This window comes from Poecilia reticulata, chromosome 2 (genome assembly GCF_904066995.2).
Source record: "Poecilia reticulata chromosome 2, P_reticulata-male-v2, whole genome shotgun sequence".
Classification (NCBI taxonomy): Eukaryota; Metazoa; Chordata; class Actinopteri; order Cyprinodontiformes; family Poeciliidae; genus Poecilia; species Poecilia reticulata.
The window spans coordinates 1,469,876-1,487,663 of NC_088831.1; the positions used below are offsets into that span (position 1 = coordinate 1,469,876).

At 38.7% G+C, this 17,788-nt stretch overlaps 1 protein-coding gene and 1 long non-coding RNA gene across 4 annotated transcripts in view; one reads left to right on the plus strand and one right to left on the minus strand.

Annotated features, from left to right (window-relative positions):
- Positions 1-143: 143 nt before the first annotated feature.
- gtf3c3 (general transcription factor IIIC, polypeptide 3) overlaps positions 144-17,788 on the plus strand; it is a 30,700-nt gene continuing 13,055 nt past the window's right edge. For 2 of the 3 annotated variants that reach the window (XR_014090505.1, XM_081614520.1), the window contains exons 1-10: positions 144-432; positions 7,674-7,740; positions 8,481-8,803; positions 8,871-8,994; positions 9,068-9,259; positions 10,800-10,965; positions 11,039-11,186; positions 11,263-11,407; positions 16,973-17,073; positions 17,156-17,327. Coding sequence is in view for 2 of the 3 variants with exons in the window: in XM_081614520.1 (XP_081470646.1) it covers positions 340-432; positions 7,674-7,740; positions 8,481-8,803; positions 8,871-8,994; positions 9,068-9,259; positions 10,800-10,965; positions 11,039-11,186; positions 11,263-11,407; positions 16,973-17,073; positions 17,156-17,327 (1,531 nt within the window). In the remaining variant the exon portion in view is untranslated. The remainder of the gene's footprint in view (positions 433-7,673; positions 7,741-8,480; positions 8,804-8,870; positions 8,995-9,067; positions 9,260-10,799; positions 10,966-11,038; positions 11,187-11,262; positions 11,408-16,972; positions 17,074-17,155; positions 17,328-17,788) is intronic. The other variant, XM_008430591.3, reaches the window with a different exon arrangement.
- Positions 3,868-7,328, minus strand: LOC145554538 (uncharacterized). The gene is made up of 2 exons (XR_014090511.1): positions 6,201-7,328; positions 3,868-5,154 (listed from the first exon to the last, which is right to left on the minus strand). It is a non-coding gene; the product is annotated as an uncharacterized LOC145554538 (long non-coding RNA).

Consider the following 17,788-nt stretch of genomic DNA (forward strand, 5'->3'; position numbering starts at 1 on the left):
CTTCTGAATATTTTTGTTCTTTACGGAAATTCCTCAAGAAGACGACATTGATAGGATATATATTTTTTTGGGTGGGGTAATTAATATAATAAATAGCATCCCGGTCCACACTCCACTCCAGTAGATGGCGGTAATGCACGTCAATACGTTTCTTGCCAACCGCCATAAAAATAAGAAGGAACAAAGAACAAGAACTTCCTGGTGAAACATGTCTGTAGCCTCTGCGATCCGCCGTAATAGAAAAGAAGAAGAATGAATGTAGCGTCTGTTGTACTCCATACAACTTCAGTCCAGGAATGCAGGTGATCTGATAAAGCTCATCTTCGAACCTGAGCGAATATGTCGGGATTCAGCGCAGAACTAATCGACTACCTGGAAGGTAGAATAACCTTCGAAGAGTTTGACAGACGGAGAGACGAGCGGAAAGCGGAGGTACAACTCATACAGCGCCAGTTTTAGATGTAAATGAATATTAAAAAGACAAATCACATCAGAGCATTTATTTTTGGTCACTTAAATTTATCACTTAAAATAGATCTATTTCAACCGTTGGTCATTTTAATGCTTACTTTTGATAAAAAGTCAGAAAATTAGAATATTCTATAAGACCAATAAAACACCCGAAGGTAGATGGTTGCTGACTTAACAGCTGTCCAACATTGTTCAGTGCTTTGACCAAGCATATCAGTGGAAAGTTAAGTGGAAGAAGGACGTGTGGTCTAATAAAGTGCAATTGCAACCTATACCATCTGTTGTGACTATTTGTCCAAAACTCAAATCCACAAAAAAAACCCCAAAAAAGCAAAGTGATCAAAACAAAAGGTGAATTCAACTCAAATAGTCACCTGATGCACTGTGGGTTTCTAGCCTACACAGTTTCAAAAAGATTAAAAAAAGAGTCAAAAATGCAGTTCTTTGTTGCTTTATTCCATATTCAGGCAAACAAGTTACAGGATTCTGCTGCTTCTGCTCTGATTCCTGCATCTGTTCTCTGATTGACTGATTGGTAAACTGAGGACTGACTGAAGTGACTAACTGGTAAAAAAACCATATGACCACTGTTAGGAAAATACATCTAAAATTTACTAGTTTTTAAATTTCAGTATATGCAGTTGAGGCCATAAGTTTGATTATATTAATTTTAGCAACAGTTAACCTTGGTGCATGTGAAATATTAGAGCATGAATATTTTGAGTAGATTTTAATTTAGGTAGATTTGGATAATGAATCAATTTAAAATAACGACAGATTTTCTTAACTTACATAAAATCACAAACGGTTTTGAAAAAGGGCCTTCACTATAGAAGGTCTTCTCCTATCAGAGGAAACGGATGTGGTGTGCTAGGCATTTCACAAAAACAAAAGGAATGGGGAAAAGCAGGATGGGAGAGAGAACTTCTGTCTGTTTACGTACTAGGTCAAATTCTTTGGTGTTTTCTATGAGGTCAGAAAAACAAAAATCTTGAGAAAACAAAACTAGTATTTGGGATATTATGGAATCGCTCAGGCAGGAAAACGAGTAAGGTCTAGGTGAAAAATAAATCTCTTTCTGGCAACTAGGGTCTTTGTTCAAAAGTATAGAAAGGGAGGAAACTGGGAAAAGACTCCAGATGTAACTGGCATTAGAACATCCTGTTTTGAGAGGGACCTTTGCTCTCGCTTTCTCTTTGGTTTTTGAATAGGTTTCCCATCCTATTCAAGTAATTTGAAACTGCTTAGAGGTTTGGAAGGAGAGGACACACCTTCAATACATATATTAAAATTAGGAATACACCTCTTAATAAAGGTCACATCAGCAAGCCGAATTGCTTCGTTTTGCAGCCGCACGGTCAGTTCCCAAAGGCACCTTTGTTTTTCTCCTGCCTTTGCATTTTGTTCATTTTTTGACTTTTCTCAGGTAATTAATGTCTGTTTTATGGTTTGGACTTCTTGATGATTTGAGTGTGATGCTGATCTGTTTTCTCTATGCATTTAATTGTCTGAATAAAACTGTAGATATGTCTGAAGTTGAATGGCGACAGATTGTTCCCTGCGTGGTTTCCACTCTACATGCGGAACTCTGGAGTCGGGAGACTAGAGGAAAACGAGCAAAGAAGTTTAACATTTTATTCCTCTAGTATTAACCACCCATGTGCATAATGAGCAACATAAAACCTACGTATTTATACTGTGAAAGACACATGTCCCAAACTGTAATTAATTAACTGAGTGAATTACTAGCCAAAAACTTAGTTAATAACTAAAATTAAACAAAAATTCAAATTATAAATCAAGTAGAAAGCAAAGCAAATTTAACTAAATAATCTAAATTCTAAGATTTAACTGAAAATAGAGAAATGGCATATGGAGAGCCATTTCAGCCAAAATTAAATAAATAAATAAATGGGTGAAATAAATAAAAAATGAGTAAAATAAATCAAAAAATGAAGAAAATGAGTGAAATAAATAAATAATTTGTTAAATAAATAATTTAGCTTTTTCATTAACCCATTTTTTCATTTATTTATTTTTCATATTATCAATTTCTCAATTTCCCTTTTTTCATTAATCTATTTTTCATTTACCCACTTTTCATTAATCTATTTTTCATTTAACCATTTTTTAATTTAGCTTTTTCATTAACCCCATTTTTCATTTCTTTATTTTTCACATTATCAATTTCCCAATTTCTCTTTTTCATTTATCTATTTTTTATTTATCCCTTTATCCATTTACCCATTTTTCATTAATTTATTTTTCAATTAACCACTTTTCAATTTCCCTTTTTTATTAACCCAATTTTTTCATTTATTTATTTTTCCGATTATCAATTTCTCTATTTCTCTTTTTCATTTATCTATTTTTCATTAATCTATTTTTCATTTGTCCATTTTTTCATTTATCCCTTTATCTATTTACCCATTTTTCATTAATCTATTTTTTAATTTAAACATTTTTTGATTTCCTTTTTCCATTAACCCGATTTTCTATTTCCCAGTTTCATTAATCAATTTCTCATATATCCCTTTTTTATTTACCCAATTTTCTTTTATCTATTTTTCATTCAACATTTGTTTGAAAAATCTTTACTTTTCCCATTTTCCAATTCCCCTTATTCATTTAGTATTTCCTTATTTTCTTATTTATCACATTCTATTTCCCTGCAAAACTTAGGGAAAAAATAAATGCAAATGAGGAGAGGCACGTCATCAGGCTACAACTTCCCCAATTGGTTGGTTAGCGTCACACCCATACTTTGCTTCAAGAAAGATGGCGACCTACTAACGGGTTATCAATAAGCTGAAGCTCATTAACTTCATTAGAAAATAGTGTTATTACTCCTGACTTTAGTTCTCGTGTGGCCGCTCAGACAGAACGTGTTTCAGTTGGCGGCTCTCATGGACTCAGAGCTTCACCGTCGGGGGTTTTTATAGTTTGAACGAAGCGGCCGCTGAAGTTGGCTTACGATTGAAGGTTCGGGACACCTTCGTAGCTACCAGCTGTGATCCAACTATAAGGAGCAACTTTACTGTACATCGTAAGTGAACTGCAATATCCAGAGGCAGCTCTATGGAGCATCGAGCTGAGAGAATGAGAGTGGAGAGCCTTGGAGATCTTCATCGGAGGCCATCTTTCAGACATGCACCGCTGCTGTCCGTCCAGGATCCTCCGGTTGCCCAGACGTTACACGGTAAGCTAGTAACGCTGATGTTTGTTTTCCAACTACAGTCATATTTAATCAATGAGGTGAGGTGTGCCAAGTGTGGCCCACATGCATATGCACTGTTGAAAATTAGAAGCTGACATTCACAAATGACATTGAAATAAATTCTAGTCCAACTTCTGGTTTGTTGCTATTCCTCTGGATCCTGTTGGAGGAAAAATATCCCAACTTCACAAGATGTGGCTTTAACCTAACTCCTGTCAGTCTGAAGCTTCTCATATTTAGGTCATCAAACCAAAGTTCAGATCTACCATAACTGGTTCCATCGCCACCAGGTCAAAAGTACAGCTTTTTGGCGCAGCACATTCATTAATGTTTCCATCATGTATGTTTTCAGATGCAGACCATCCTGCAGGCCTCTGGTCTCAGTGTTTCCCTTCAGACTCCCAGTGGGCTCACAGCTTCAGGATGACCAGAGACCTTCACCTTTCTGGAGCAGGAACACTCGGCCAAATGCACTGGTGACACATTCATTTAAAAAATGTGGCTGTTCTTATACCATTGATATGCAAGAACCGTCTGTATTTTACTGTTTTGAATAAACAAACTGATTATTATGAAATCTGTGTTCCTTCTAATATGTGAAGTTCTAATTTAATCAAATCTCATGTTTTCACGTCCCAGAGACAATAAAATGGATCGTTTGTTTGTGGCTTAAAATAAAGGAAGCGATCTTAATAGAACAAAGCTACAAAAATAGAATACAGATTGAAAGTTTTGGACCCGTTTTATTTTTTGGTTTCATTACACTGAAGATTCTTCAACATGAAGCTAAACAGTGAGTGGAGTACCTTGTATGTACAACAACGTAGAAATGAACAAACATGACATATTGGGTTCTTAATAGCAACCCTAGCAGTTATTTTACACAGCTTGGTTTATTGAATAATGATTGTGTTCATTTACAGACGCCTTCAATTGGAAATCTTCAATCTGAAGTGTCAGTGAAATAGTTTAACCAGTCAGTCCTCAGGTCGTCTGCCCTGCATGTTTCAGGCCTCAGTAAATGTCTGATGGATGAGCTAATGCTATCGTTTGTATCAGGTGCTCTGGAACAAACACTTTAAAATGTAAAATGTTAATGTCCTGTGTAACAGAGTGATACAGACTAATGTTTTCATCTCACTGTCATTTCCACTCTATAGCTGAAGTTCATCACATTTCTGGATGTTCTGTGTTTCAGTTAAATTGAAGTTAGCAGGTTTTTAATCAGGGCCACAACACCCTGTGTGTGTTGGGTTTAAGAAAAGAGGCTGCTCTGTTGAGCACCAGCATTCATTTTTCCTCTGATGTTTGGGTGAACTCTTCTCTGTGGAGGTCGGCCGTCTCTCTGGTTCTTCCTGAAGGAGACCCATCAGGAGTTCTGGTGCTGCTCACAGTGCAGACGGTTCTCCTCACTGTCAGCCCTGGTCCCTCTCAGCCAGGATCTCCAGTCATTCTGTTCCTTCACCCTTGAATAAACAACAGAATATGTTCTGGGTGTTATGATTCATTTGTTAATTGAAACAATGTTTAGTATCAAAATAAGATTAATTTATTTCCTTAACAGTTCTTTCTCCTGTTCCCTCAGAAGGGCAGAGTTTAGGAGTGACTAATTACATTTACTTAAATATAGTTGAGTAACTTTTTGAAACTCAAATGAACTTTTAGGAATACTCTTACTATGCTGAACTTTTTACTTTTACTCAAGTCATTTTATTATGAAGCATCACTATTATTTAAACATTTTTCATTTTGTCTTTAAAATACCAAAATTTCCACTGAACTTAATATTTTGGGCCTTCTAATTGTGTATTTTTTTTAGATATGAAATAATTGATAACTTGATCAGTTACTCAGTACTGATCAACTTTTTACCAAATGCTTATTTACTCTTGTTTAATTTCTTATTCAGCTACGATTTACTTGAGTAAAAACATGTTGAAGTGCTGCTGTTATTCCTGGAGTATAAATTGTGGGTCCTCTGTCCACCTCTAAGGAACAGTAACCAAATGTTGAGGCACATATGTTGACCAAAAACAGGCAAACTAAGGTGGGCAAGTTATACATACAAAGAAATACTTAAATTAATAGTCATATTTACTTTATATGCATGTGGGCCACACTTGGCACACCTCAGGGATGTAAGTAACCAAGAGAGGCAAAGATTGTAGCAGGAGTTCAGCTTTTATCCATTCTCCATTCTGTACCCTCACTAAAGGTCACTGTATTCAGGTTGTCTGTTTACAAAGGTAAAACAAGGCGATCGACTCGAAACCACTCCTACCTTTTTACTGTCTTTAATCAACCTGTTGGGCCATTAATTTGAACACGTTTTGTTGATTTTTTCCTTAATAAGATGTATTGGATCAGAGGACGTGCTGGTCTCAACATCCTGGAGACGTTCAGTTTGTCACCTACTGCCGAGATCAACTCAAAACCTCCCGCGATCGTAATTGAGCCCCATTGATTAAATATGACTGTAGTTGGAAAACAAACATCAGCGTTAGTAGCTTACCGTGTAACGTCTGAGCAACCGGAGGATCCTGGACGGACAGCAGCGGTGCATGTCTGAAAGATGGCCTCCGATGAAGATCTCCAAGGCTCTCCACTCTCATTCTTTCAGCTCAATGCTCCGTAGAGCTGCCTCTGGATATTGCAGTTCACTTACGATGTACAGTAAAGTTGCTCCTTATAGTTGGATCACAGCTGGTAGCTACGAAGGTGTCCCGAACCTTCAATCGTAAGCCAACTTCAGCGGCCGCTTCGTTCAAACTATAAAAACTCCCGACGGTGAAGCTCTGAGTCCATGAGAGCCACCAACTGAAACACGTTCTGTCTGAGCGGCCACACGAGAACTAAAGTCAGGAGTAATAACACTATTTTCTAATGAAGTTAATGAGCTTCAGCTTATTGATAACCCGTTAGTAGGTCGCCATCTTTCTTGAAGCAAAGTATGGGTGTGACGCTAACCAACCAATTGGGGAAGTTGTAGCCTGATGACGTGCCTCTCCTCATTTGCATTTATTTTTTCCCTAAGTTTTGCGGGGAAATAGAATGTGATAAATAAGAAAATAAGGAAATACTAAATAAATAAGGGGAATTGGAAAATGGGAAAAGTAAAGATTTTTCAAACAAATGTTGAATAAAAAATAGATAAAAGAAAATTGGGTAAATAAAAAAGGGATATATGAGAAATTGATTAATGAAACTGGGAAATAGAAAATCGGGTTAATGGAAAAAGGAAATCAAAAAATGTTTAAATTAAAAAATAGATTAATGAAAAATGGGTAAATAGAAAAAGGGATAAATGAAAAAATGGACAAATGAAAAATAGATTAATGAAAAATAGATAAATGAAAAAGAGAAATAGAGAAATTGATAATCGGAAAAATAAATAAATGAAAAAATTGGGTTAATAAAAAAGGGAAATTGAAAAGTTGTTAATTGAAAAATAAATTAATGAAAAATGGGTAAATGGATAAAGGGATAAATAAAAAATAGATAAATGAAAAAGAGAAATTGGGAAATTGATAATGTGAAAAATAAAGAAATGAAAAATGGGGTTAATGAAAAAGCTAAATTAAAAAATGGTTAAATGAAAAATAGATTAATGAAAAGTGGGTAAATGAAAAATAGATTAATGAAAAAAGGGAAATTGAGAAATTGATAATATGAAAAATAAATAAATGAAAAAATGGGTTAATGAAAAAGCTAAATTATTTATTTAACAAATTATTTATTTATTTCACTCATTTTCTTCATTTTTTGATTTATTTTACTCATTTTTTATTTATTTCACCCATTTATTTATTTATTTAATTTTGGCTGAAATGGCTCTCCATAATGGCACCCACACTAGCAGTTTTGAGAGGCTTGTGTCACAAACTCCAAGATGTCTTCATGTCTCTGTCTGACTGCCCCCATCCCGCATCCCTGTGTCTCAATCATTCCTGTCTTGGATCTCCCTCTAATCATCGTTTTCCACCAGGACTCAGAGGAACTTACAGAAGATGAAAACAAACCTTCCACCTCGGCACAAACAAAAGCCACTGTTGGTAAGATGGCTATCCTGATCACAGCTATTACCTAAAACCAAACGTCCCCTCAGCTGTTCCAAATCCTGGTTTAGCCCCATTCAGTTTTTGGATTTTTCTACATCAGAGAGCATGTCTTCCTGAACTTTATTTTGACTACAAATCATCAAATCAGGTCAAATTTTATTTGTATAGCACATTTCAGCAGCAAGGCATTTCAAAGTGCTTCACATCACTAAACACAAAAACACTGCTCTTCAAATCGGCAGGAAAAAAAACAACACACCCCTTTTCAAACAACGGGGGGGACTCCAACTGGAAAGTCAAAAGTCTTTAGATGATGTAGGTCATAAAAATTTTGGATGCTTTTTCTTTAAAATACCTTGTAACCCACTCTGTATGTCATAAAGCTATATAGTAAATATTACTTATTGAAATGAATTCCTGAACTAAATGACTGAAACAAAATCCACAAATGGAGTCATCTTACTGAAAAAGGCCATTGAAGCTGTTAGCAGTTTTCATTTTTTAGTTTTTCATTTGAAGCATGAACAATGAAAAACAAAGACAAATTTGGTTTTTTGTTTTTCACTTATTACATCAACATAAAAACTTGGATAACAAACCGGTCTGTGGGTTCTTTTGGTTTAATAAACAAAAAATAAAGTCTGTTTTTTGTGTTTTCATTTTTTTGTTTCAAACCAAAAAAACTGAACTGCCTAAATGTACACAGACCTAAACATTTTCCTCTTTCCTTTTAGAGGATGGAGTCAGCCCAGGAGTACAGCAAGCCTTCGCTTCCATTCTGGGGGAAACGGCAGCAGCAGCATATTCAGAGGAGGAGGACAGCTTGAGCTATGTTGATGACAAAGATGATAGGGATTTCAATGTGGAGGAAGAAGAGGAGGCGAAGGGAGTGACCAAAGAGAGGAAGAGGAGGCTGAGGCAAGGAGGCAAAAGAGGCCTGAAGAGCAAGTTGGAAGAAGAGAAGGAGGAGGAGGAGGAGGAAGAGGAGGACATGACGGTGGGAGACGTGTTCAAGCTGGAGATGGAGCTGAACCGAGAAAACAGAAGGTTGATGAAGGTAATACGGAGAACAAAGATCACCTTGCCTCCTTTTTTACCTGTGTTTACTCACTATGTCTGTCCAGGGGCGTCGTCATGGCAGCAAGCTGCCTCAGGCTCTCAGGGGGCTGATGGGAGAGGCCAACATCCGTTATGCTCGGGGGGAGAAAGAGGACGCCATCGTGATGTGCATGGAGATCATAAGACAATGTCAGCAGCTGTTCATTTAACTCCCTTCATACAAGTAGATGATCTGACTCCTCACATGTCATATGTCCTTCAGCTCCTCTGGCCTATGAGCCATTCTCCACTCTGGCCATGATCTACGAGGACAATGGAGATGTGGACAAGGCGCTGCAGTTCGGGCTCATCGCTGCCCACCTCAACCCTTCAGACTGTGAGGAGTGGATCCGACTGGCCGACATGTCTCTCGAGCAGGACAACGTCCGGCAGGCCATCATCTGCTACACCAAAGGTGAGCCACCTCCGTCACTTCCTGTCCCTCACCTTTACCACCGTCTGATTCTCCATTACATTTGATGTTCCATTCAGTTTTTTTTCCACTTTTTTCCAAACGTTCCTCTTCTACAAAAAAGAGGAAGACCTGGTGCAGCTTTTGCGATAGTTGTAATAGTTTTGAATTGAGATTACACTACATATTTACATCTAGCTCTTTTCTTCCTGCCTGACATAAAATCAGTATAAACTTTTCTCGTTTTAGGTTGGTAATCATTATAGACTAAAATTTATAATGTGTGTAATAGATGAGAACTGCCTGATTTGGGTCAAATAGTAAAGTATGTAAGTAAATATTTATTTATAAATCGCTTTTCACAGACATGAAATCACGAAGCACTGTACTCTAAAAATCAATGTTAAATAATACAAAGAATAAAAGAAGCATAAGAAGCACAATAAAACTGGCAGAAAAAGTCTTTTTGATGTAATTGGGTCAGGTTATCTCACAGACATATTTTCAGCTCTGCCCACTTATTTTCAACACCATCTGTTTTATGAAGTGCACCAGTCCCTCCCACAGCTCAACACCCCCAAAACATGATACTGCCAGCCCTGTACTTCACAGTTAGGATGATGTCAGGCTTCCAAAAGTCTCTCTTTTTTCTGTAAATGGTCATTATAGTCAAACACATGGATTTTAGTTTCATCAGACCACAGGATGTGCCTGAAGTCTGACAAGGAAGTGGTGTGTTTGGAGGCATACTTGTGGATGTGTGTAATTACCTCAGATTTCTATGAAACTTGCTGCACGTATAGACAGAAACTGGTGGGAGGTCTTTGTTTTGATGCATTTATAGAACCTCACTGCAAAAACAACATTTTACCAGGTAGTTTTGGTCTAATTTCTAGCGAAAATCTTAGTACACATGAAATCGGACTAAACTGACTTACAAGTAACTTCAGCAATAAATCAGAGCTTGCTTTAAGTCAATAACTTCTTCAGCGGGCAGTAATATATAGTATTTTCCAGGCATGTAGTACCATTTTATAGCACAATAAAGTAATTTTGTAACATTCAGTTGTTATAAAAATGCTGGTTAAATCAAATATGACCTAAAAGAAATTTCACATTGTAGTTTAAAACCTTGAAATTGCTCTATTTAAAAACTCCTTGTCTTTCTGAAACTCCACCTTCAGGTAGTCATCACAACATTGCACCTCTGTTAACCCTTTAGAGGTCTACCCAAGCACTTAAAACAAGCGTATATATCTTACTGAAAAGTTACTTATAAGCTAGTTTTGCCTTATTTCAAGAGTGCTAAGATATTTGCATGGAAACTAGACTAAAAATACTTAGTAACATTTTGTGTTTTTGCAGTGCTGTTCATCACTTATCATAGGTAAGTAGGCCAATTCTAATTGGTAACATGAATAATATCTAAACATCAGTCAAATCTGTCTGAAGCCCAATCACATTCTGGTCTAAGCCGTGCTACGTAGGCGACAGTCAATGTGTTTAAAGTCATAGTGACCCCTGATTGACCTCTTTCCTGCAGCCATCAAGTATGATCCCACCAATGTCCGCTACCTGTGGGAACGCTCCAGCCTCCAGATGCGCTTGGGGGAGCACAAGCAGTGCATGGACGGCTACCGCAAGATCCTGTCTCTGCTGCCGCAGGAGGATGGGGAGCACTTCATGCAGTTATCCAAAGACATGGCTAAGTAATGGATTTTTTAGTACTGATTGCACATGCATCCAGCCAGGTAGGCAGCATTTCATCTGTTTGTGTTGCAGGAGTTACTATGAGAGCAATGACCTGCCCTCAGCACTGAGTGTGATAGAGGAAGGTCTGGTCCGACACCCTGGCTTGGTCAGCGATGACTTCCTCAACATGGCAGCTGAGCTCTACATTTGCAACCGCCAGTACAAGAAGACCCTGCAGGTTCAGATATTTGTCTATGCAATGGAGTGTCAGAGTAAAGTGTGTTCTATATCTAAGGTGTGTGTATCTGCTCTAGGTTCTGGTCAAATTTGCAGACATTGTGTTTATTCGAGCAGAGGCCCCATCAGAAAGCTCAGCTCTGTCTATGAAGGACATGGAGACAGAGGAGCAGCAGAAGGAAGGGGAAGAGGGCACAAAGTCAAACACTGCAGAGGACAACGGTGAGTTCATTACCCAACCTCTTTGTTTGTGTTCAGGCAGTATGCGTCTTTGTGGAAACAAAAATCTCATTGGCTCCTGCTTGGAAGTCTTCTTGCAGACTTTTGCTGTTAATTAAGCCTTCTTAATTAACATTAAAATTAAGAAACCAAAATTAAGAAACTTTGCTCCTGCAGCTTTATAATTCTGCAATGTCCAAAGACAACAACTTAGACAATATTTTCATAAGTGTTCTGATAAATTTTGTACATATTGGGGATGAAAGAAATAATCGGATTAATCATGATGAAATGATTATTGAAATAATCTAATTTACCAATCAACTAATTGTTAACTGGAGCAGACAGACTCTTTATGTAATATTGCTCTTGGACAGGATCTTTCTCTCTGACATCACTGTCAGACAGTCCAGCTCCACTCCAACGACGTTGCTGGCCTTCCAAATCAGAATGTTACGTCTACATGGATCGTTTGGGGGGTAAAATTAAAGGAGACCACACAAGGATTTTCTGACTTCAAGAAAAACAAATTTATTAAATTATACTACAAAATAAAACTTGAAAAGGAATACTTGAAATGATGAACCAAATTAGATTAATCCAAAACCCATAAATAACCCAAAATAAACCTAACAAAACCCAACCATAAGATACAAACCAAATCAAATGGGCTTCTGAGGAAGGAGAGGGAAAAGCCTCTGTCTATGCTGCATGTACGACAGCGTTAAAGCAGCAGAGCTGCAATCAGGTCAAAGCACACCTGCAGAAGGCCTGTCTCCAGAACAGGTGGGAAGCTATCAATGGCTTGGACTTTAGCCCGTACTGTCTACACTTGTCCTTGCCCTACAAGTTTTTCCAAATAAGTTAATGTAGCTCTTGCAAACTCATATTTTGCTAAGTTTACAGTTTGTTGAGCATCCTGAAGACACTGAAACAGTTGGCGGATGCGTAGCATGTGTTCAGTCCATGTGTCACTGAAGACCACTACATCATCCAAGTAGACAGCACAACCTTCCAGCCCGGCAACCACTTGGTTCATCAACCGCTGAAGTGGCAGATGCATTCTGAAGACCAAAACTTATTACAGTATAAGAGTATAATCAGGACGGTGTGATAAAGGAAGACACCTCTTGGGCTCGAGCAGACAAGGTTACTTGATATTAACCTTTGAGCAAATTGAATTTACTCACATACTTGGCAGTTCTAACACGATCAACACAGTCTTCCATCCGAGGAAGTGGGTAGGAGTCTGGTTTTCTAATGCTGTTGAGTTTCCTGTAATCAGTACAGAATCTATAAATACCATCAGTTTTTTTTAACCAACAAACATGGCAAGACCCAAATGGAGCAAGATGGTTTAGCCGGGCCATTCTGCAGCAAATACTGAATTTCTGACTCCAAAAACGTACTTTTTTCTGGAGGAACACGGTAGAAATACTGACAGATGGACGTAAAGGCAGATCTTCTTCCCTCTCTCTACTCAACTCTCAACTCTGTGCATTATGCTCACAATCCCTTCAGGGTTTGGTGAAAACGCTCTAGCGCCCCCTGGCTTTGAGCATGATAAGCACTGCTTTGTCAATGGACTACACCAAGTTGTTTCAAAATCTCAGCAAACATGCGTGAAGTAAAATTGATACCTCTGCCTATCTGAATTAACTTTGCAATCCCAAACACTGAAATGAAGTTAGACAAAGCTTTGATCTCCGACTTCGTTGTAACGGTTTTCAGAGCATATGCTGCAGGATAATGAGTGCTTTTACACATAACCATCAATAAATACACTGATCCTGACTTTGAAGGACTCAGTGGGCCAACACAGTCAATGATCAAGTGTTCAAAAGGCTTACCAGCTGCAAGTTGGGGAGAAAGGGGAGCTGGTTTCAAGTTTTGATTAGGTTTTCCAGTTAACTCTTAAGTGTGACAGGTTTTCACAAAATAAGGAACATTTTATTTCAGACGCGGCCAATAAAAATGACGTAAAAATCGATTAAGTTTTATTGACAGCAAGATGGCCAAACAATACTCCATGAGCAGTTTTTAAGACAAGGTTTCTGAACTTAACTGGAACTACAACTTGATAAACTGGACCAACAACATCCCCATCACCATAAGACAACCATTTATGTACCAATAGGTTGTCTTGTAGAAAATACCCACATGAGACATTTGTATCCTGTTCAGCTGAAGGTACTTGGTCAAACAAAGCAGCTAAGTTTGTGTTTTCTTGCTGGACAAAAATCATCTTACTGAGTGATAAAGCAACAGGAAGAGTTGGCAAACAGGCAGTCTTCTCAACAGAACCAGGCTTACCAGACTCAACCTCCTTATCAGCCAAAGAACTGTTAATGGTGTGAGTTACTGCACAAGAAGGAAATGCCTCAGGAAAGTCTTGAGCACATACGTCTGACACAGAAACAGATGGAGAAGCTCGGACCACTAGAGGTGCAACATATCACCACACACATCCACCTGCCAGAATGTTTTCTAGAATGAGAGAAACACCTTCTACAGGAAAAGAAGGATGAACACCTATCGTTACTTCTCCTTGTACCAGTTCTGACTGCAAGTAGATCCTATGGAGAGGCACAGAGAAAGTTTCCATCCCAATGCCTTTAATTAAGACACTACAACCAGTATCAGAACATGGAGAAAATGGCAAAACAGAATCCAATATGAAAGACTTGGATGCTCCGGTGTCACGCAGAATTTTCACAGCCACTTTATTTGAACTTCACTCAGAGAAACAAACCCATGTGTGATGAAAGGAGCGTAATCTTGTCCGACATCCTTCTCAAAAGTCTGGGGATCTGAATCAGTCAGTTCTGAAAAAGACTGAAAGTCGACAGGTGCAGCTAAAACAGTTGGTCTTACACTTTCAACTTTAGCTAGAGGTGTAGACTCCACTGAATGCAGCTGTGCAACACTGGCTAAAGCCACAGGTTTTTGATGATCCCGTTTACCCCTACTTGATTTAGTTTTGGTATTCAGCGGACACTCTTTTTTTTTAGTGTCCCTTCTGGTGACAATAATTACAAGGAAAAATTGTCACTAAGTCCACTTTAGATTTCAAAGTAGGATCCTATCTAGTTTTACTAGGAAACCATTCTTGGTGGGAATCTTTAAAGCTACGGCCACCTTTCAAATTATCCCTCACAGTTTTATGGGTTAGAACATACTCTTGCTAAGACAGCAGCTTTAGCAGCAGATTTTGCTTTTTGTTCTTTAACATATGTGGCAACTCAATCTGGAATAATGTTCTTGAACTGTTCCAACACCATTTTGAGTCAGCAGAAGCTGGTTATCCACTTCTGCTGATAACCAGCAATTAAACTATGTGTTTTGTTCTCTGACCAGATGAAAAGACCAGATCTTTTCAGCCTTCCTGCACTTCCTAAATTGTTGTCCATAATGTTCAGGAACCAGTTTATAAGCCTTCAAAACAGCTTCTTTAACAGATTTGTACACCTTTCTTTCAGCTGAAGTTGATGAAGCTTAGGCTTCTTGGGCCTTACCCACCAGCACACTTTGCAGCAGCATGGAGCAATCTAGATCACTCCAGTCATTGTCCTCTGCCATGTCCTCAAACAAAGAGAAAAACACATCAGGATCTTGTTCATTAAACCTAGGTAACAGCTTCAACATGTTAACCAAGTTATGTCCAGAAAACCCACCACCTTTGGGCAGATTAACAGATCCACCACTTAATCTGCCCTCAGACCTCAACTTCAGACGCTCAGCTTCCCAAGATCATTTTTTCACCTCCAACTCATGTGCCAACCTCTTTTCCTCTTGCTCACATGCCAGGCATTTTTTCCTGGAAAGCTAGTTTTGTCTCTCTTCAAGCTCATGTTCTAGCCGCAATTTTTCCAACTCAAACTGCATTTCAAACTCGGTTCTCTCAAACTGAAATTCTAATTGACAGACTTGAGAAACTGTTGGACACGACAATTCGTCCTCCAACCTTGAGGCAGTAGTTAAAGGATCTGAACCAAGGGAAGTTGGGTCTGTCACATCAGCATCTGAAAGAGGAATGGTAAAGACATTCAGTTTTAAAGGTTTGTCCTTAAAGAAGCTCATTAGCTGAGCTGAGGTAACTTTAGTTCTTTTGCAACTTCTAAATCAATTTTAAAGTGTTCAGCTACTTGAGAAATCTGCTTCTTTTTAAACTTTTCCAGCAGTTCTAAAGTTGGGGAAACCAAAAAAGAGCCCATTGTACCCATTTTCAAAAACAACCTCCAGAATAAAACGGGTCAGAAAATACCACATTTTTAACCAACAACCATAAGGAAGTGCATGACTGGTACAAACAAATGGCAAATCTCCATTTTCCAACAGCCAACTTTCTCCAGAACCCTGCAAGAAGAAAGGGCAGAGACCTACTGCAGCTGTAACTAAATATATGTATATAAATTAGCTATTTTTATCATTCCTAATAGAGTGAGTTGATGTAAATCAACATGCTAGTGATACCCCATATGCTACTTGAGGTAACCTTAACATTTGGACTAATGCATACTGAATGCATTTAGTCCTCGTTAAGCAGCGCAACACTGATTCAGATCAGAGTGCTGTGTTCCAACCCAGCATACTTTGGCATGCCTCTTTTAAATTTCTTCAGAAACTTTCTGGTTTAACTTTTTTCTCCCCTCTTCTATGTTCACTATCAAGTGCTTTAGCTATGAAACAAAATGAAAGAAAAAAAAAGACTTTCACAGGTAAGAGGATTGGGAAGTATAAGAACCATATTTTCTGCACTATAAGGCGCATCTAAACACCTTCAATTTCCTCAAAAGCCAACCGTGCACCTTATATATGAGCCGCAACTACGGTAAGCAGCCGTCGACTTCATTTCCCCCCTGAGAAGAAGAAGCAGCGGTGCATGCTGGGATAGTTGTCAGAAAGCTGGTTTGTTAATAAAGTTTGACTGACCTATCTACCTACTGACCATCTAGAAGGAGGTCGTCTGCAGGTCATTTAGCACCACATTTTCCATGAACATGCTGTGCGCAAACGGAGAAGGGTGACCATCGTCCGGCCACGCCCCGGCCCAGTCACAGAAGGCTCTCCTTGCCGACCGGAGTCGGATTGTTTTGTTAACATTTTTTATGTCAACAAAGTGGCTTTAGACATTGATCCGGGGTGCTTCAACTAGGCTTACCAAGGGACCAACCCTTATACATTTAAAGCCAGGGGGTTTAAATGTATAAGGGGGAAGAGAGACAGAGACTGCGGCGGCAGCCTGTCGGTTGGTCTGTGTTACCCAGAAGGCATTTGGGCACAATATCGCAACACCAACACCGTGAGTGAAACAATGACTGGGACAGCCTAGTATATAAAGTACTGGAGGACCACTTCTTTATTATTACACATCCACATTTGTAGAGAACGGACGGGACGGGTAGCAACCGTAACTGTAGAGTCTATGCGCCTTATAATGTGGTGCGCCTTATATATGAAAGCGTTTTAAAATAGGCCATTCATTTAAGGTGCGTCTTATAATCCGGTGCGCCTTATAGTGTCGAAAATACGGTAGTATTTGTAATTATGTGTCTGATGTTCCTGCAGATGAAATTCTGGATGTTCATGTTCCGGACAGTGTCCCAGTTGATCTCAGGGCCAAGCTCATTGTCTGCCTCATACAGCTAAATGTTTTCACACCGTCTGAGGTAAAGACAAGTCATCACTTTGTATCAGTCCACAGCTTAGAAACCATGAGCCCACTTTAGTGCAGGTTTTTTGTTTCTGCAGGGCTTAGTGTCGACTTTGATGGAGCAGAGTCCGGAGGAGATCGGGGACCTATACCTAGATGTGGCTGAAGCTTACTTGGAGCAGGGGCGCTACACGTCTGCTCTGCCTTTGCTATCGGCCCTCGTCGTCTCTGAGAAGTACGACCTAGCTGTGGTCTGGCTGCGGCACGCAGGTGGGAGCTTAGTCACTGACAGACTTAAAATGTCCTTCTGACAGACATAGACATAGGGTATAGATTTTTTTCATAATTCAGATCTGAATAGGTGAGGGCCAAAGTGATGAGTATAGTAAAAAAATTGTGATTAGGTCTCTTTCCTGTCTCGGTGTCTAATGTTCTGTTTCTCTCCCTTTTTTTTTTAATAGGCCAGTCACAATAACAAATTTTGCTAGACGATAAATTGTCTGACAAGTTATTGCAATAAACGATCATGTTGTTATTTTAAGACTCTTTTAGAGAACAAATATAAGAGTAATTACATAGCAATGCAATTACAGCCTCTTGAAGACCAATAAACTTTCTAACAAGCATTTCACATCTGAACTGGAAAACATTTTGAATGCCTGAAAAAAAATCAACTGAATACCCAAAACAACAAATTAAATGAAGGCTTTTTTCATCCAGCCTTTGGTAGA